The sequence below is a fragment of the Castor canadensis genome, chromosome 3 (assembly GCF_047511655.1).
Source record: "Castor canadensis chromosome 3, mCasCan1.hap1v2, whole genome shotgun sequence".
Taxonomy (NCBI): domain Eukaryota; kingdom Metazoa; phylum Chordata; class Mammalia; order Rodentia; family Castoridae; genus Castor; species Castor canadensis.
Genome location: NC_133388.1, coordinates 159,118,748 through 159,140,424, shown reverse-complemented (window position 1 = coordinate 159,140,424; position 21,677 = coordinate 159,118,748). Strand labels below are relative to the sequence as shown.

General features: G+C 39.8%; 1 protein-coding gene and 1 long non-coding RNA gene across 2 annotated transcripts in view; both read right to left on the bottom strand.

Moving 5' to 3' along the window:
* Positions 1-4,256: 4,256 nt before the first annotated feature.
* Positions 4,257-9,727, bottom strand: LOC141421696 (uncharacterized). The gene is made up of 2 exons (XR_012446364.1): positions 5,606-9,727; positions 4,257-4,427 (listed from the first exon to the last, which is right to left on the bottom strand). It is a non-coding gene; the product is annotated as an uncharacterized lncRNA (long non-coding RNA).
* A 3,353-nt stretch (positions 9,728-13,080) lies between these two features.
* The window catches only part of Laptm4b (lysosomal protein transmembrane 4 beta), a 63,141-nt gene continuing 54,544 nt past the window's right edge, over positions 13,081-21,677 (bottom strand). Inside the window, exon 7 of the mRNA XM_020177555.2 lies at positions 13,081-14,253. Coding sequence (XP_020033144.2) covers positions 14,173-14,253 — 81 coding nt within the window. The 3' untranslated portion in view covers positions 13,081-14,172. The remainder of the gene's footprint in view (positions 14,254-21,677) is intronic.

Here is a 21,677-nt window from a genome sequence, read left to right as displayed (position 1 = left end):
CTCATTGGTTACTTAGAACTGACAACTGTTTAAATAATCCCACCTTAGTTGTGAGGCTGCAGATCAACTCTCAGTTCCCTGCCTCAACTTAGGGTTTATTGTAGACTACGGATTTGGGAGCAAGGGTCATTTGACCCAGGCCTCACATTCATGAAGAGTCTCAGATGTGGACTTTAAATTTTTTATTTTTGAGTTAGCATACATTAATACTACCATTATTAATTTCTACATTATGTAGAAATATTTCTATGCTAGACTTTTGATATAAGCATTTATTTGTCCCTTGTAAACATTAGAACTTTCTGTTTTACACTAGAATTCTTCTTGATACCTACCTATCTGGCTTAGATGACTGACTGAAATGAAGAGTCTAGGAGTAAGAAGGAGACCAAAGGACAACGGAACTGACTGATAGCCTAAAATAGATTTTGCACTGAATGGGTGAGCAGAAATGTAAAATGGCAATGTTACTCACTTGCACTGTCTCCAGGCGACAGGTGATATTGGAGTCCCCTATAAACTGTTAGTGCTCCTCTCCCTCTCCCTCAAATAGGAGGACAGGATGTCTCTTCTGAGAAAGGAAGTGTTGGCCTGTATCTGCTGGAGCTGTGGATGTGCAGCATGGGAGGGGAGCATTGCAAGGTTAATGGCAGAATCAGCTGAATTTCCACTGCTGTCCAGGGCAGGGAGCCCTTCCAGAAGGGCAATGCTCTCTTCTGGCTACCCCAAGGTCAATGTCTAGAGGGTCCCTGGAAAACAGGCTGGCTGACACCAAAGGCACCATTGGTCCATGTGAGATGATTTTAAATAGCATATGATCTTACCTTGGAAAGACAGGATGATTGGTATCAGGAAGAAACTGTAGCAGGTTGAAAAAAAAATCATTCAGGAAAATCCTTTTTGTCCCATTTTCTTCTTTTCTTTTTTGGCAGTACTGGGGTTTGAACTCAGGGTCTCATGCTTGCTGGCAGGCACTCTACCATCAGTCACACCCTCAGCCCTTTTTCTGCTTTAGTTATTTTTCAGTTAGGGTCTTGCATTTTGCCCTAGTCCCGCCTTGGGCAACAATCCTAACTGTAGCCTCCCACATAGCTGAGATCACTGGCACAGGCCACCACACCTGACTTGTTGACATAATAGTCTCCCTAACTTTTTGCCCAGGCTGGTCTGGATTCATGATCCTTTGGATCTCTACCTCCTGAGTAGTTGGGATAATAGGGCATGAGCCACTGTGCCTGGCCAACAAAATGCGTTTCAATGAAGGCTCAAATGTTTTTAGGTGATCTTGAACTTAACCATGAGATCCAGAGGGCAGAGACCAGGACTTTTGCTTTTTTATGGGTCTTGCTTTATGCCACGCTTAGAAGGGATTGTGCTTGCTATGGCTTTCATTTTAAATTCAAAGCCTTACCATGTTTATGGAATCAGTTGATGAAGCTATCTATCAACAATAAAACAATAGGGCAGGGCCTTCTAGCATAGGCAAGAGTGAATGGAAAGATTTGGTTTTTTTGGATATTGTCAAGGCTGAATAGACCTGGCATGTGTGGAAGTGTCCTCAACAGCTCAGATAGATGCTCCTTTCATCCCTAAACCTAGGAACTGGCACAACATGGTCTGTGACTAGAAGCCAATAGTCTAATTCCTGTGACACTCAATTAATGACCTCTCAAAAACGTTACTGAGTCTATGTCTACATTGGTTGCCTAGTGTTAAATCAGGTTGCAAGATAAGTAGGCAATGACTGTGTGCATCTGTCCTATAAGATCCCCCAGCACGCTGGCAGAGCTCAATAGGCAGGGACTCAAGAATAACAAAAGTATCAGAAGTTAAGACTTTCCACATTCTCTTTACCAAAGAAAATAACTGGGACATGGTTATTACCAAAGTCCAGCAGAAGGGGAAACACTACAAATGGCTAGTGGAAATAATAATGTGATGGACCACTGAGAGTCACACACCAATCACAAGATGGAGAAAAATAGGATGGAGTGCAATAAAGAGAACAATTTCACAGGTAGGGAAGTTTGAGAAGGAGCAATAGAAATGCCTTGACTCATTTAAAATCAAGAATTGTCGGGCTGGCAGGATGGCTCAAGTGGCAGAGGGCCTGCCTGGCAAACTTGAGGCCCAGAGTTCAAATCAAATCCCAGTATCACCAAAAAAAAAAAAAAAAAAAAAATTGTCAAAGCAATTCCCAAGCATGGAAAGTGCCAGAAAGTCACTGGCAACATGTACACTATCTGTGAATAATATGCGTCAAAAAATGTTGAGAAGAGAATGTAATTACCAAAGTTTTGAAAAGTTAAAAGTTTCTAAGAGAGCTCAGCTTCCCTGACCAGGCCTAAGGAGAGGTTACTAGTAATACTGCTTCACCCTGAAACCCAGCCTACAATGAAGCAGATAATATGTCAGGATAACGTTTAAAAATAAATTGATGGGATATATTATAGCAGTAGACTAAAGACAAAACCCACAGAGGTGCAGAAAACAGACAAAATTCAAAATCCCTTCAAGACAAAAACACCTCACAAACAAGAAATTGAAAGCTACTTCCTCAAGCTAATAAGGAAAAAAACCAACATTACACTTGATGGAAGGCTGAAACTTTGCATGTAGGATCAAGAGCAAAATACTTTCTCACTTCTACTCAGCATTGTACTAGAAGATCTAACCAAGGCAAGAAAATGAAAGACATCCAGAGAGAAAAGAAAAAAGTAGAACTATATTTGCAGATGATATAATCTGACATGCAGAAATTCTAAGGCACACACTAAAAATCTAGTAGAACTAAGGCAAGGTTTCAGGATATGAGATCAGTATTTTAAAAATCACCAGTATTTCTATATACTTGTAACAATCTGAAAACGAAACGAAAACAATTCCATTTACAACAGCATCAAAAAAACTAAATCACTTAGAACAAAAAATGTGCAAATCCTTATGGTTGCCCCCCTGTATCCATGAGGGATTGAGGATATCAAATGCTTGGGTACAAAGTTCATTATTTGCATAAAACCTATGAGCCTCCTCCTCTATACTTTATAGATTCTTTATAATACTTAATAAAATGCAAATGCTATATAGTGTTATACTCACTGCCTAGGAAAAAAATGACAAATGAAAGTCTTTACATGTTAATTACAGATGAAAAGTATTTTGTCAAATGCTTTGAATCCACAATTAGTTGACTCCACTGATGCAGAACACCCAGCTGTAGAGGGCCAACTGTATTCTGAAAACGACAAAACTTTGTTGGAATTTAATAAGATCTACACAAATAGAAAGACATTCTATATTCATGGATGCAAAGATGGCAACACTCCCTAAGTTTATCTACATTCAATATAATCCTTACCCAAATCTCACTGGCTTCCTTGAAGAAACTGACAAGCTGATGCTAGAGTTCATATGGAAATTCAAAGGATGCTGAGGAGTCAAAACAATATTGAAAAAGAATATAAAGTTGGAAGATTCACACAATAGCCAAAAGGTGAAGGCAACCCAAGTGAGCATCAACCAAGGACTGGATACATGGTATATCCATACAATAGAATATTATTGTGTAATAAAAGGGAGTGAAATATTGCTACATGCTACTAAATAGGTAAATCTTGAAAACAAGCTAAGTGAAAAAGGGCCAGTGATAAAAGACTGTATTGTGTGATTACATCTCTAGAACAGGCAAATCCACTGAGAAATAAATTAGTGGTTGCCCAAAACTGGGAAGGTTAGAAAGAAATGAGAAGGGACTGTGTCCAGGATGTGAAGTTTCTTTTGAAGGTAATGAAAATGTTCCAGAATTGACTGTGATGATCATTGCAAAACTCTGTGAATATTGAAAACATTAAATTGTGTACTTTATAAATTGGTGAACTGTGTGGTATTATGAATTATATTTCCATAAAATTTGTTATGGGCACAGGTCACATTTTTAATTCTAAGCCCTCATGCAAACATTTTAGTCTGCGTTGGAATCAGATATCTCTTCTTCCTTTGAGTCCTTCCTGGAAGTGAGTCTTTCCAGGAATGGCTTCTTGCTCTACTTTCAGCACCTATCTGCTCATGCTCTTTTGCACATGGTTTCTGGGGTATGTAATCCCTTCTTTTTTGAATGCTTCCCACTGGAGGAACTGCCTGCTGGTAGACATTTCTGTAATGGTGTCTGTGGCACCTGGCACAGAGGAACTAACCTTGCTATAACTACTGGAATCTTGTGATATTCTCATAAAGGATGAAGGACAAACACAGTATCACACAGTTTCACAGGGGTTTTATTTACGTGAAGCACCCAGGAAGTGTATAAACACATCATGTATTTGTGTTGCACGTTAGCTGTTCACAACTTTCCTTTATATACATCTAAGGTCTCAGGATTCCACAGGGTTTGATTTGGTCATTTGTTGCTTTAATGAATCAGTGACTCACTAGAAAAGGGAAAAAAGAAAGTTCTTAAGAGAAGGCACACCTACTGGTTTTTCATTCAGGGCTGCACTGAACTAAACTCACATAAAAGGAACTTGATCACAAGAATAGTTAAGAGCTGAGAATGCCGTTTCCTTTTGATTTCACATTTAAGCAGAATATCAGCTAGCCTCTCATCTTAGCAATCCTTTAATCTTTTTTTCAGTGATCAATCCTTTTATTACAGTCTTACTGTTCTTAGTACCACCTCTACAACTCTCTTCTAAAGTCAAGATACACACATAGGCACATACACAGTAAACACTCATGCAGCTGTGGCTTTGGCAGGTCTGCTAGAGGAATAACTTTTCCCTTAACGTGATCTAGCAGAATGACTTTCCCCCAGTGGGCTTTTCTGTGAGCTCTCTATAGGATTCAAGATCCACTGAGAGTTTTCTTAAGAATTTGTTGTGCACTGGGGGTGGGATTACAGCTGACTTAAATTTTTCTCATGTGCTTATTCTATTCTAGTAAATATTTTTTGGGTTTCCATTTGCCAGATGTGTGCTAGGCACTGACACACATAGTAATCATAGACTCCCTGTGAGTTTCTAACCTACTGAGGGGATTACAGACAAAAGAAGGGTGTCAGTAACCATAGTGTAAGATGTGCCTTGATAAGTGATGCCCGTATGCTACAGGACAACAAATACCTCCCAGATTAGTGGCCCACAGAAGACTTCTAGAAGAAAGTCACACTCAAGTTGAGACTTAAAAGGTGAATTACTGGCTTTATTTTCCATTTAATTTTATTAAAACCTGAAAGTTTACAATGTTTCCTGATTCCCAAGTTACATCTATTTTCTATGAAAATATTTAAATGAGTTAACTGTTTAGGAACACAGGAGATAAAGTGCATTAACTTCAACAAGACAGAATAAAGCCTGTATCTCCATAGGAAATGACTGTTCTATTCTGTCTCTTTTAGGTGTGAAAACACATAGTGAGAGAAGCTTTCTGGGCACAGGCTGGATCTCAAGGCTTCCTACAAACAACACTGTTCTTACTCGCCCAACTTATGATGTTGGAAATCTTAATGTGCATAGTATTCTCAACAAAGAGAAATCAGTGGTTTTAAAAGGTGCCTAATTCCCTCAAAAGGAAATTTCTGGGTTAAAACAACTAACTCTAAAATGCCCACCTCAGTTGATCTTTTTTCTTGTCTAAATTCTTCATAAGAATGAAAAGCTGGTATTTGTAGAGCATTTTCCTGTCAAAATAGAAAATGACAGCTTTACTTACATATCTCAAACATCTACCCCAAGTTCACCAAGTTTACATGGCTTTGCATGACTTGCTTTCTATTTTAGGATGTGCTAATTCCAATTAGTAGAAATCAGTTGTTAAGAAAGGAGAGATGAAATTCTGAAATTCTAGCTACCTCAATTCACCCACTTAGAGGTATTCAGTTTTCATGTTAAGTCTTGGTTCTGCTGCCTACTGTGCAATTTTGGACCAGTTATCTTCCTGCTTCCTCATCTGTGAAATGGAGATTAAAAAAGTTACTATGTGTGTTACTATGTGTCTGTGGCATGTGTGGCCTAAGAGAAGGCTCAGTAAACAGCATTCTACCCCATAAAAAAGAAGCCACTGGTCTGGGTACTGATAAGATATGGGGCAAGAGAGAAAGAGGGGCCAAGCAAAGAGGATCTGAGATCCTAAACTAGAAAGACTGGTGTGTTGGGGAGGGTACCAACAGAATTAAACATGAGACTAAGGGGGCAGATTTGGAAGAAAGGGAAGGCAATGTTCCACTTGGGGCATAATAAACATTAAATGTCAAGAAAGAGAAGACTGGGAAGTACTGATAAAAGCAGGATTAAAGCTGTATTGACAAATATACATGAAAGATAAATTTAATTAAAAACTTAAAAATAACTAAAGGAAAAGCATTTGAAAGTAAAAAGGAAATAGAACTAAAAATGCACTCCTTTAGCTAAAATGAATAGTGGGTGAAAAATAACATCACGTAAGTCTCCACTACATGGAACAGCAGGGTCCTCTGTTCTAACAGAGCAGACCCCTTGTTCCTTGTCTTTCTGGAGCCAGGGTTTCCTCAGACCCCATAGATAGAAACCTCATTTGCCCTTCAAAAAACCCAGATTAGAAGTCCCAAATCAGGACCCCAGAATGGGACTGTACCACTGGATCTTTCAAGTTATGAGTAGATGTACCGGGCACTAATGTGCCACAGTCCCAGAGTAGCAGCTGAACCAAGGACAATCCTTGCTTTTCCCAAGAATGGCTCAAACCCTTAATGCTGGTGAATTATGCCTAACCTACTCTGGGTCACAGAGTTCTTTTCAAAATTATCTTTGCTTTATTGAAGCAATACGCCCTGGGTATCTTGGACATATGCCCAGGAGTTTGTTGTATTTGTTGGATGCTACAGCTTGGATCTTAACTGTCCCCCTTCATCATCATGTGTTGAAGTCTTGGTGCCCAGTTTGGCACTGCTGGGAGATGGTGAAAACTCCAAAAGATAAGACCTGGAGAAGGTCTTTGGATCATTGGAGCCGTGTCCTTGAAGGGAAGAGTGGGACCTTAGCTTCTTCCTCTTTTTTTGCTTTCTGACCATGAGGTAAGCAGTTCTGCTCTGCCATACCCAAAGCCACTATGTGCCACCTCACCATAGGCCCAAATCAACAAGGCCAACCGATCATGGGCTGAAACCTCCAAAACCATGAGCTCAAATCAACCTTTTCTCTTTATCAGTAGACTATTGCAGGTATCTGTACAGTGAAGAAAGCTGATTAACATAAGGTTTAAGTTTCCCATCTTGATAAAAAATACTTGTACCATTAATGACTTTTTAAATAAAACACGTGTTAGAAGATCGATAGACCCCTGGCAAACCTGACTAAAATGAGGAGAGAAAAAACCCAAATTAGTAGAATTAGGAATGCAAAAGGGGAGAAAACAACAAACACCATGGAAGTCCAGGAAATCATCACAGACTACTTTGAGAACCTATATTCAAATAAATTTGAAATCTAAAAGAAATGGACAGATTTCTAGATACATATGATCATCCAAAACTGAACCAAGAGGAAATTAATCACCTGAATAGACCTATAACACAAAATGAAATTGAAGCAGCAATCAAGAGTCTCCCCAAAAAGAAAAGTCCAGGACCTGATGGATTCTCTGCTGAATTCTATCAGACCTTTAAAGAAGAACTGATACCAACCCTCCTTAAACTGTTCCACAAAATAGAAAGGGAAGGAAAACTGCCAAACACATTTTATGAAGCCAGTATTACACTTATCCCAAAACCAGGCAAAGACACCTCCAAAAAGGAGAACTATAGGCCAATCTCCTTAATGAACATTGATGCAAAAATCCTCAACAAAATAATGGCAAACCGAATTCAGCAGCACATCAAAAAGATTATTCACCACGACCAAGTAGGCTTCATCCCAGGGATGCAGGGGTGGTTCAACATATGAAAATCAATAAATGTAATAAACCACATTAACAGTAGCAAAGACAAAAACCACTTGATCATCTCAATAGATGCAGAAAAAAAAAGCCTTTGATAAGATCCAACATCATTTCATGATAAAAGCTCTAAGAAAACTAGGAATAGAAGGAAAGTTCCTCAACATTATAAAAGCTGTATATGACAAACCTACAGCCAAGCATTATACTTAATGGTGAAAAACTGAAACCATTCCCTCTAAAATCAGGAACCAGACAAGGATGCCCACTATCTCCACTCCTATTCAACATAGTACTGGAATTCCTAGCCAGAGCAATTAGGCAAGAAGAAGGAATAAAAGGAATACAAATAGGTAAAGAAACTGTCAAAATATCCCTATTTGCAGACGACATGATCCTATACCTTAAAGACCCAAAAAACTCTACTCAGAAGCTTCTAGTCATCATCAATAGCTATAGCAAGGTAGCAGGATATAAAATCAACATAGAAAAATCATTAGCATTTCTATACACTAACAATGAGCAAATGGAAAAAGAATGTATGAAAACAATTCCATTTACAATAGCCTCAAACAAAATCAAATACCTAGGTGTAAACCTAACAAAAGATGTAAAAGACCTCTACAAGGAAAACTATACACTTCTGAAGAAAGAGACTGAGGAAGACTATAGAAAGTGGAGAGATCTCCCATGCTCATGGATTGGTAGAATCAACATAGTAAAAATGTCGATACTCCCCAAAGTAATCTACATGTTTAATGCAATTCCCATCAAAATTCCAATGACATTCATTAAAGAGATTAAAAAATCTACCGTGAAATTTATATGGAAACACAAGAGGCCACGAATAGCCAAGGCAATACTCAGTCAAAAGAACAATGCTGGAGGTATCACAATACCTGACTTCAAACTATATTACAAAGCAATAACAATAAAAACAGCATGGTACTGGCACAAAAACAGACATGAAGACCAGTGGAACAGAATAGAGGATCCAGATATGAAGCCACACAACTATAAGCAACTTATCTTTGACAAAGGAGCTAAAAATATACGATGGAGAAATAGCAGCCTCTTCAACAAAAACTGCTGGGAAAACTGGTTAGCAGTCTGCAAAAAACTGAAACTAGATCCATGTATATCACCCTATACCAAGATTAACTCAAAATGGATCAAGGATCTTAATATCAGACCCCAAACTCTTAAGTTGATACAAGAAAGAGTAGGAAATACTCTGGAGTTAGTAGGTATAGGTAAGAACTTTCTCAGTGAAACCCCAGCAGCACAGCAACTAAGAGATAGCATAGATAAATGGGACCTCATAAAACTAAAAAGCTTCTGTTCATCAAAAGAAATGGTCTCTAAACTGAAGAGAACACCCACAGACTGAGAGAAAATATTTGCCAACTATACATCAGACAAAGGACTGATAACCAGAATATACAGGGAACTTAAAAAACTAAATTCTCCCAAAACTAATGAACCAATAAAGAAATGGGCAAGTGAACTAAACAGAACTTTCTCAAAAGAAGAAATTCAAATGGCCAGAAAACACATGAAAAAATGCTCACCATCTCTAGCAATAAAGGAAATGCAAATTAAAACCACGCTAAGATTCCACCTCACCCGTTAGAATAGCCATCATCAGCAACACCACCAACAGGTGTTGGCGAGGATGCGGGGGAAAAAGGAACCCTCTTACACTGTTGGTGGGAATGTAGACTAGTACAACCACTCTGGAAAAAAATTTGGAGGCTACTTAAAAAGCTGGACATAGATCTACCATTTGATCCAGCAATACCACTCTTGGGGATATACCCAAAAGACTGTTACTCCAGAGGCACCTGCACTTCCATGTTTATTGCAGCACTATTCACAATAGCCAAGTTATGGAAACAGCCAAGATGCCCCAGCACTGACGAATGGATTAAGAAAATGTGGTATCTATACACAATGGAATTCTATGCAGCCATGAAGAAGAACGAAATGTTATCATTCGCTGGTAAATGGATGGAATTGTAGAACATCATTCTGAGTGAGGTTAGCCTGGCCCAAAAGACCAAAAATCGTATGTTCTCCCTCATATGTGGACATTAGATCAAGGGCAAACACAACAAGGGGATTGGACTATGAGCACATGATAAAAGCGAGAGCACACAAGGGAGGGGTGAGGATAGGTAAGACACCTAAAAAACTAGCTAGCATTTGTTGCCCTTAACGCAGAGAAACTAAAGCAGATACCTTAAAGCAACTGAGGCCAATAGGAAAAGGGGAACAGGTACTAGAGAAAAGGTTAGATCAAAAAGAATTAACCTAGAAGGTAACACCCACGCACAGGAAATCAATGTGAGTCAATGCCCTGTATAGCTATCCTTATCTCAACCAGCAAAAACCCTTGTTCCTTCCTATTATTGCTTATACTCTCTCTACAACAAAATTAGAAATAAGGGCAAAATAGTTTCTGCCGGGTATTGAGGGGGGGGGGAAGAGGGAGGGGGCGGAGTGGGTGGTAAGGGAGGGGGTGGGGGCAGGGGGAGAAATGAACCAAGCCTTGTATGCACATATGAATAAAAGAAAAATGAAAAAAAAAGTGATACATAGGGAAAAAAAAAAAAAACACGCGTTAGATAGGGTAAAATAAACAAAACCTGAGTCCACCATGCTGATGTTCTAAGCCAAACTCTTTATCCTGAAGCAGCAGCTATTCTTGCTAATTAGGACCCACTGGGTCTAATTCTGGGTCTAAAAGGCTCAGAATTTTACTTTGATGTAACATTTTCTGGGTTGGCCAAGTGACAGCTCCTCTCTCCTGCTGCCTTGGTGCTCTAGTCAGCAAAAGGCATGTGTGGGTTTCTGGGTAGAAGCAGATCTGGCTGGCTTCCATACACCACGAGCCATTTAGCAGAGAACTTGGCCAGTGTGCAGAAACACTTGAAGTGAATTCCATGGGTGTAGAGACATCCCTCAATGCCTCCTTTTTTCCTTCCCTTTTAGAACATGTATCCAAGCTGCCAAAACCCATTTCACACAGACACAGGCGCTATTTTTGGTCTGGAGGCTTATGAGGTCTGGAGGTAGGGAGCCCTGAAATGGCATTACCTGGGCTTTCATGCTGGCAGTTCTGCATGAGCTGCTCTTTCAGTATCTTTGTGAAGACACCAAACTTGGGCCTGCTTACTCACAGGTGGCATTATAATGTAACGATATGTCAGTCAGTTTTTAGACTTGTTGCAAAAATTAAAGGATCCTTAAAAAACAAAACAAAAAAAGGAAATAAATGTTTGTAGTCTCATCAGTTTTCCTCCATGATTAAAGCTCAGTTTGCACAGCAGGATTTTTTTCTCCAATGATGAGTGTTTTAAATACATCTCTTTATGGAGAAAACTTTAATGGCTAGTCTTAAAGATGATCTACCTTGATTATTCCTAAGAACTATTGTTGATTAACAAACTTCAGGCAGAGGGAGATGTGGTTTGATTACTCAAACTCATGTTGAGGGCCAGAACAGAGTTCAAATGAGAGCGTCTTTTACATCCTTGAGAACAAGAGGATAGGAAAGGGAGTGGGAACAAGGACTTCACACTCTGGGGGAGATGCAGCACATTTTTATGAGGAAGCCAAGGCCTGTGGCTTTAAGTCTCTTCTTTTTGTCTTGGCATCCTATTAGTCTGACCACCTTGTTCAAGAGAAGATCAGTTTCTAGGGTGGATAAGTCATAATCCTGATTCAAAGGGCTAGGCTTTCCCCTTCCATCTATCCAAGAAACCCAAAACTCTCTCTCTTGCATGGGCGGCTATTGGCAGGTCCATCTGCAAACATCATGGTGCTGGGCTCAATGTTGTGATCTTAATTAAAATAAGGTTTGGGGGGTCAAAATGAAAAACACTGAAGGGCTCCCATCAATAAGGTGACCAGAAGTATATAGGCACATTAAACACTGAAGGAATAACTGTTCTTATTTCTCTATGGACATGCTCATGCTTGTAATTCTAGCTACTCAGGAGGTAGAAATCAGTAGGATTGCAGTTCAAAGCCAGCCTGGGCAAGTAAGTCTGCAAAACCTTACTCGATAGCAAGCACAAGGCCTTGAGTTCAAACCACAGTACCACCAAAAAAAATTTTTTTTTAAAAAAAGTTGTTTATCTGAATTAGCAATGACAAGTACAAACAGAAAATTGCTGGGACATGTAGGGTGCTTTGGAGGGTCATTTTAATTCAAACAATACAATCTCCCCAGAGAGGACAAACAAAAAACATCATCTTACTCTGCAGAGATAAATACAGAGGCAGCTCTCAAGCTTTAGTCTGTTATGTCGAGTCAAGAAGAGGCAGCATCACCAGCACGTCTGGTATCTGAGAACGCAGAGATAACCTGGAGCCTTCTGGGCCCATATGAGTGCTACATGAACAAACCACAGCCTTTGTTCCTCTCCAACCCCACAAGATCAGCACTCCTTCCCATTCACTGCGCATCATTTACAAAAATTAGGCAAAAAGCTGGAAAACTGTTGTGAGCACAGCACTGTTGTACTTGCACCTAAGTGCTTTCCAAAGGGATCATGAAACTATGACAGCCTTTTCTATTCTGAATGAGCCTTGATGTGTCTACCTTTGTGAAATCTTATGGGTGTAAAGCTTCAAGGAACATGATTTGTTAGGCTGAGTTTATAAATACTGATGAGATTATTTTTAAAAAGACAGCCAAGTCTGATTCTCAAGGATAAAATCCCCCTTTCCCATCTCTTATTTTTATCTCCCTTGGAACATAGTAATATCTCAACTGCTTGTTAAAAGTACACTATTGCAGCCAGGTATGGTGGAATACATCTATAGTCCAAGCACTCAAGAGGCTGAGGCAGTAGGATCAAGAATTTGAAGCCAGCCTGGGCTACAAAGCCCAGCATCATATGCACAAGATCCTCTCTCAAGCATCATATGCACAACAGCTGATCACAGCTTTGTAGAGAATGGGCTAACAATGCTGGAAGCTGAAGTCTGTTCATCCTCCATTCTTCTTGGCCTTAACAGTCTGACTTTATCAGCACTGAAATATTAAAAAAACAGTTCTGTGTGAAATGAGCCAAAAGCCTGCTTCTTGAGCTCAGCCGTGTGCATCTGTGTGGTCCTGTGTGGACAGGAAAGGTCCCTAGGCATAAACACCACAAAGGCAAAAGGTTAGTTTCTTAGTCTCACTTTAATTGCAAAAGCCTTCATTTACAGCACATTCAACAATGAACAAGCAGGAGAGCTGCTGGCTTTGAACATATGAACACATAAACGTCCTTTGCAATTCAGGCAGTCAAGATAAGAGCATTCCACAGGCGAAATATTTCTCATTTTTCTGAAGACTGCTTAACATTTTAAACTAGGCATACTTGGATATTCAAAGTAGTAGAATGTTCCTTACAGGGAAAGAAGAAAAATACCCTGTTCCATATTTTCAGGCAAACACATTTGTGCAATTCTACTTTATAAATCAAGTGGTCACCTTTCTTGGAACAGGCTAGGATAGGACACTTAGTAAAGGAGGCGTCAGGTGGGATGAAAACCAAAAGAAAAGGAGCATCAGGTCCCTTGCAATGCCAAACAAATCGGACTGCCCTGACACAGAGGAGACACATCACCTCACGACACAGGACACAGGATGCCAGGGAGCACTGTGTTTCTGCTCTCACTACCTGGTATTATCTAATTTAGCCCATGGAGCAGATTCTTGACCAGTGAATCTAAAATGTCACCGAATTTAAGTCATAAAGGAGAGTAAAGAAATTCTTGTACTAGATACATAAGGACTCCTGTTTACCTAATTAGAGCAATGATTATACAATTGACATTTATGTTTCCCTAAGTGTTTGCTCTATACACTGGAATGGTTTAAGAAAAGTATTATCTAATTTTGATTTGTTTTACACTTTCAAAGGAGATAGAAGGAACAGAGGGAAAAACGTGTGACTACCTGCTCCATTTTGAGGCTGGGCAGGTACAAAACCAAACTCTGGATACTCCAGGTCCATCTATATTTTTGGGCAAGACTAATGGAGCACATACACCCCAACCCCTACAGAAAGAATCCTATATCTACCCTACCCCAGAGCTCTAGCTAAAGCATGTTTCAAACTACAGAGGGTTTCAACTTAACATCTAAACTGTAAAATGTGGTATTTTGACAACAAACAAACTCAAAGAGCTCATCTCGGATACAGAACTATTATTGTTCAGATGCCTGAAAAGTCATGCTGCTACTCTCAGCTTCCGCCACTCTCAGGCTCAGGCAGACACATAAGGTGGTGGTGGCTCCTTGGCAGTACCGGTCACAGCGGTGGCATCGTCATACGGAGGCAACAGCACCTGAGAAGGAAGGGGATTAGACAAGAGTCACTATTTAAAAGTGGACCTACATCCCCCTACTCTGAAGCTTAACTTTCATTCAACTCTTATGCAATCACACTGTTCCAGTACCAATTCAATTTTCCATTAATTGGATACATTTTAATGATCAATGTGTGTGTGTGTATATGTATGTATGTATGAAAATAAAACAATGAAACCTGTTAAAACTGCTCTAAGAAGGGGGAGAGACAAAATCAGGGAGAATGATGGAGGGGTGAGTCTAATTAAGATACACTGTAAGGTGCTAGAGGTGTGGCTCAAACAGTATAGCACCTGCCTAGCAAGTGTGAATCTCTGAGTTCAAACCCTAGTACTGCACAAAAAAAAAAAGTATTGTAAGCATATATTTACAATGAAAACTGAAAACTCCCTATACAACTAAGATATGCTAATAAAACGTGAGAAAAAGAGTATTAACAGACAAAACCATACTTTGTTATGTTTTCTCTTACAGACATCATTTAGTGGGCTGGTGGTGTGGCTCAAGTGGTAGAGTTTGCCTAGCAAACTAGTGAGGCCCTGAGTTCAACCCCAGTACCAAGAGGGGAAAAAAAAAAAGATTTAAAGTGGTAAATATTCATCCATTTATCTGTCCCTTAAGCTCCTACAGGAACACTAAAAAATTTTTTTTAATTTCCTCTCCCACCTCAATCGCCAACCCTTGCACACACACACATACCAAACCCTGCCCCTTTTCTAACTCAATGCACTTCACTATTTACTTTTCTCTGCTCTTGAAGCTCACATAGGGCTTCAGCTGGCTTGTTTCAAGGGTGGGCCTAGCACCTGTTTCACAAGAGAACTCAGGAATAAATGGCTTCAGCATTATGCTCTACGATCTCATTAAACAATTACCGGGACAGGAGTGGGTGGCTCACGCTTGTAATCCCAGCTACTCTGGAGGCAGAGATTGTGGTTTGAGGACAGCCCAGGCAAAAAGTTAGGAAGATTCATGTCAACCAACAAGCTGGGCATAATGGTGTACACTTGTCAACCCAGGTACACTGCTGGCAGTAGGATCATGGTCCCAGCCAGGCCAGGCAAATACTGGAGGCCCTATCTGAAAACTAACTACAGCAAACAAGCTGGAAGCGTGGGTCAAGTGGAGAGCACCTGCCTGAGTTCAAGCCCTAGTACTGCCAAAAAAAAAAAAAACTGATTCATATCATTATTTTTTGAGGAATTATCTTAAAACACAATGGAGCCACTTAAAAAAAAGTGAAATCAGCCACTGCATCAACCTTTTTTTTTTCTTTTCCAGAGAAAAATGCTACACTTAAACCAAATTCTCTAAAATGTTCACAGAAGACTAAATACAAAATTTTCTTTAAGAAAAAAAAAACTGCTGCGAATTTGAGTTCTATTTGTCATAGAGTTTAGTAATCTGTTCCTACTTCTTGCTATTTATCTTCAAGCTTGTGTTAAAGTTTCACTGTATTTTTAACATGATGATAGTCCTTTCTCTGAAAATACTCTATTGCCTTCAACCTGTGATCCAAAGTCAAGGTGTCTGGAGAAGAGTTTCTCCTTTCCCTGAAGCTGTTGACCACCTGTTTGTTTTCTCCCTTCCATCACCACATACTACACGATAACTAAATATCCTTACATGACACCTCTTGTTATCCGACTACTTTCAAAAGTTCTCCAGATAGAAATGATTTGAAATTCTTGCAGGAACAGCATCATTTCCTCATGATGCTGAAACTAGTGCTGCATGAAGGAAAGGTTGGAAAATAAGGATTGCCATTCTGATCCCATATAGTCTGTTAACACTGACAGCACTTAAGGGTCAATGAAGCACTTGGACATCTGAGAAAATAATTCTAAGGTCAATTAATGTAAAAGATGCCAACTAAGGTATCACAAACAAAACTAGTGAAAACTCAATTGCTCTGACATTTTTTTTAGAAGCTGATGTTTAAATGATTTTTAAAAATTTAGTCATTCACAATGAATGACCACCCCCCACCCCCCAAAATCTCTAAGGACTAAGAACACATCTTACTTTAACCTAAAATCACTGCTGGCAAGCAGCAGCTTTGAGCAGGTATATGCAAAAGCTGTGCTCACATCACAACCACAACCACAACCAGAGAGTGCTTCATTCCAGGCAGCATTCAATACAACCAGATTTCAATCTAAGTACGAGGTTGGGAGGCTGTCTCAGCAGAGCTCAGCTCTAGAGTGAGCTGACAGTGTGACTCTGACACAGATGGAAAAAGCTGTGGATAGAAGGTGTCTGGGGGTTCATTAGATGGTTACCATCTATCCCTATAGAATGTCCCTTCTGCTGAGTAGCCATAGTAGGTCAACAGCAGGCTGGTGGAAAAAAGCTGATTACTTACTGGGCACTGGTGGCTGATACCTATAATCCTAGCTACTTGGGAGGCAGAGATGAGGAGGATTGCAGTTGAAGCCAGCCCAGGGCAAATACTGTGGAAACCCTATCTCAAAAAAACCCATCACAAAGAAAGGGCTGGCGGAGTGGTAGAGCACCTGCTTAGCAAGCATGAGGGCCTGAGTTCAAACACCAGTACCGCCAAGAAAAAAAAATAAGAGGATTATTCATCTCAATTCAACTCAACGCACATTCAGAGGCTACCAGAGCAAGCTTCGTTATTCTTTGCTGCATTAGCATACAGAACATTTGAGGGCACAGTAAATTAATAATAAAGTTTGCAAAATCTAACATTCTGGAATAGAGGTGATTCCAATTCGGTACAAATTCACAAGTCATTAAATCTTGGGAAACTAATTCACTTCATCAAATAAGAAACAATAAAATGCTCAAAGTAATGAACTACATCCATGCTCCACTCAACAACAGGGTTATGTTCCAAGAAACATGTCATCAGGTAATTTCATCCCATATGAACATCACAGTAAATATATACACAAAGATGGCTACACCACCACTAGGCAATGTAATATAGGACCCCCATTATGTATGCAGTTTGTTGCAGACTGAAACACTTGCTATGCAGAGCAGGATGTACTGGTAAAAAAATGGGGAATGTTTAGGTACTGGGGTTAAACTGGAACTTTCACTAAAGACTTATTTGGAATTCTACAGATGCTAGGATTATATTCCCAAAAGTATTGTATATAAGTTACACAAATTTCTTCAGACACTCACCAAAACATATCACAGAATATTAAAAAAGATATGCTTATGATAGTGGTGGATTTGCTTATGAGTTTCTACAGGACCCTGGGGAATAAGTAGGCCCCTCTGACCTGACTTGCCAGAGTGAAGGGCAGCAGAGACTGAACACGGGCATTAACCTCATAGGAAGCCCCTTAGTCCTGTGAATCCCCATCTCCACATTAAAACATAGTCCAGGGAAACTAGAGATCCAGAGTGCCATGATGTGCCCTCAATGTGTGCAATGGAAAAATGAACAATCTTACTCAATACCTCATCCTTTGTGGGCTTCATGCAGCCCAATGTCTGGTTCAATCTCACTTATTTCCATGACTCCCAAGCATAGCATGGAAAAGCACATACCAAGTGACTATTTTTCCCTGAGATTTTTATCTCCTGGCATGTCTTTCTTTCTTATGTTACTTCAGATGGAGCCTACATAGCCCAAGGCACAAGTTAAACTAACTTCCAACATGGAGATCTGAAATATTTCAGTTTTAGTTTCTACTCCTCATAGTAGTTATAGATACTATGTAATTACAGTATATTACGTTAGCTACTGAAATAAAAAGTGGTAGCACATGCCTGTAATCCAGCACTTGGGAGGCTGAGGCAGGAGAACTGTGAGTTTGAGGCCAGCCTGGGATATACAGTGAGACCCTCTCAAAAAGAAATATTGTAATGATACATTTTATATTCTCTAAAGATAGTATAAAGTCAAAACAACAGAGACAATGGCAATAATGAAAGAATGGCTCTTGGAGCTCAGACACTATATTGCTCTCTAGAAACACAAATTACTTAATAATTAAATTATATACTATCATATGCTATTAATGTATTATATATACATTTACCTTTTCCTTCTCCAAAAAGCTTCTAAAAGGCGTGTTTTATAGTTTGTTAATTTCTCAGCACTGGTTCTTAAGAGGTGTGTTCAAATTGCCTACAAAGGATTCATGATCCATGAATTCTGGCAATGTGAGATAGTACCATACACTGGACACTGAGCATATACAGCCTTCTAGAGAGCTCTGCTCTAGCCCTTCAAAGTATCGTCACCAAGATGGCACTCTACTTGCATCCTCAAAAGGCCATTCCACCATCTCCTAAGCCAGTTTCAGGATGGTGGGACACACAGTAAGACTAGTGAATTCCATGACGACAGGCCCAATGCCCTACCTTATCTGCTGTGAAGTGAGTTCCTTGGCACTCACAGCACTCTATCGAATACCATGATGGTAGATAAATCATTCAGTAAATCCATGGATACTAGTTTTGGTGGATGCACTGTATGCAGGGAAGGCAAGTGCATACCTAGAGTAAGTGTCTGAACTAACAACCTATTTGGCATGGACCACTCTCAAGAATCCTGAAATCCTTTCTGCTATGGACTAAAGTCCACAAAGAAAATGCCCCAAACTCGTGTGAAGAAACACAGTGACTCATTTGGAAATGGCCAGCTCCTGGCTCCTTTTCTCACATTCATCTCCCTCAATCAGATTTCTCAGTCCACTATCTCCATCCCTTTCTTCCTTTGCCCAATCAAAACCAAAGTAACTGAATGTCAAGAAGGCAGACAAAAGAGACTCCACTCTTCCGACAGGCTATATACATCTATGAGAGGTGTGAGCACAGAATTACTGTAAAACCAAAATGATATTTCTTCCAGTCATTTGTCTCTTAATGATAGATAATCTGAGCACCTATCCAAGGCCAGGCATGGACTAGGTGCCAAGGAGGATGAAAGACAACTGACTCAACTGGAGGAAGATGCATGCCCTACATTAATACAGCAGTGCTCACCGCAGGAGGAAAGAACACATGTCAACTGAGATAGCTGAAGCCCAAGGCATATGTGCAAAGGTGCAGGCAGTTTGCTACAGTTGGCAAGCTGGGTACATGAGGCGGATTACAAGAGAGGAGGCTGGAACGACAGGCAAGATCCACCCAGTCTCAACAACAATGACAGGAAGACAGGACTTTTGATAAAAAACCACTGGATCTCACCACCAGGGAAAGGACCTTAGGTAACCATCGCACAAGAGACTTCTGTGAGCATACACTGATTTTTTATTAAATCAACTGCCCCACTCTCCCCGCAAAATATGGAAAAACAAGAAAAATATCAGTGTAAGTGGATTCTGCAGGAGAGACTTGTTTGTGTCTTTAGAAGGTGGTGGGGTGGGAAAACAAGAGACAGGGTATTCAAAAAAGTGCAACAGTGGCTCTTGAGAGTTAACACATCAGTGACAGCTCCTTAAAGCTGCTTCAAATAGAGATGGACATGGCAGGATGAAGTCCCGACTCCACTGCCTGCCCTAGCTTTAAGAAAAGACTAGGATGTAAGGAGCTGAGGCTAATGCTATTTGAAGGATGATCTAGAATCTGCTCTTATTTATTAAAAGAAAAAAAAAAAAGCAATGGAACACTTCGATTTTAAATATCTCACAAGCCATAAATGACTGTCATATAGCAAAGTAAAATGACCCCACAATTCAGAGTTGCTGCGACAATAAATAATAGAACCCCTGAGGGCTCTTAAAAACAGGTGTGTATGGGGGGAGGCTGTTTTCCTACATACTCACAATACTTCATTTCTGTCACAAAATGTGTAAGGTTAGGGAGGGCTCAGTCCCATAGACTGCCCCAAATTCAGATGCCAACTCCAAGCAGTGGTCTTAAGGTTACCCACATTTCTGTCTGGCTTTCCTACATATTGGGAGCTCTCATTATCCCCTCTCCCAGACTCAGTAATTTGCTTTCACAGCTCACAGAACTCAAGAAAAATACAGTTACTGGTTCATTATAAAGCATAGGCTCGTTATAAAGTATAGAGGGTGAGGCCTGGCAAAAGACATGGGATGTGTCATACTCCTGTATATACTAATGTTCACCAACCTAGAAGTTCTCTGAACTCTGTAACTCAAGAATTTTTATGGAGACCACATTACACAACATGATGGAGTATTAATTTGATCCCCAGCTCTCTCCCCTTCCAAGAGGGTGAGGGTGAGGCTGAAAGTTACAATCTTTTTATCATGGTTTGGCCTTGCTGGTGACCTGCCCCATCCTGAAACTATGCAGAGGCCCATTAACAATAGCCTAAGTATGGAGCTGGGGATGTAGCTTAGTGGTAAAGCACTTGCCTAGCACCCAGGGTTTCATCCCCTGCAAGGCAAAAACAAAAATCACCACCAAAAAGAGTTAGGTATTAGAATAAAAGACACTTCTATCACCCAGGAAATTCCAAGAATTTTAGGAGCTTTGTGTCAGGAACAAGGGGCAGAATTACAGTTTGTTATGTCTATTTTAATCTTGATTTAGGTTTATAGGCAAAATAATACCTTCTCAAAAACAAAAAAGGTATCTTTAAAGAACCAAAAGATTAGGTGGCTGGTGCTATTTACCAATCTTCTTGCACCCTAGCAGCTCAGAATGAGCTGGGAACCAAAATCAGGGCCTTGTACACGCTAGTCAAGTGCTCTCTACCCAATGAACTGTACCACCAGCCCCCAGAATTATTTTTATATTAACGTTTAAAGAAAGAAAAATGTTTTGTGACATGTGAATGTTATATGAAATTCTAATTTCAGCATTCGTAAGTATTCAGCAAACATGGTCACATATATTTGTATACACATGGTCTACAGCTGCTTTGTAGTACTACAGTAGTGCTGAGTTTTGACAGAGACCATACCACCCAAAACCTAAATTAGAGCCCACAAAGGCTAAAATACTTACTTAGCCTTTAGAGGAAGTTTGCCTTTACCTCCACTAAGCTAAGAAGCATTACCCTGAATCCTGACCTTGGAAGATGTGACAATGTCAACTAAGAAATACCAGTCCCCAAACAATTTCTTTATTTAGACGAGCATAAGTCTTCCAAATATCCATTAAATTAATCCCAAGTAGTCAAAATATTTTTTTTTGTTTTTACATTACTTGTCACATCCTAATGTTCTACAATGCACCTTGTTTTTTTTTTTAATTTGTATTGTTTTATTATTCATATGTACATACAATGCTTTGGCTTTTTCTTTTGGCATTGCACAAGTAATGAATCAATTATCCATTTTCATCATAGAAAAATTAGAAAGTGAAGACAGCATCAATAGTAACAAAATCTAAATCACCTGGACTTTCACCAGCCAGGTGTATCTGTCCACCTTTCTGGTGCTTGAATATCTGGGCATTAAGATGTATGTGAGTAGGTTTCTTTGAAGAAAGTGTAATT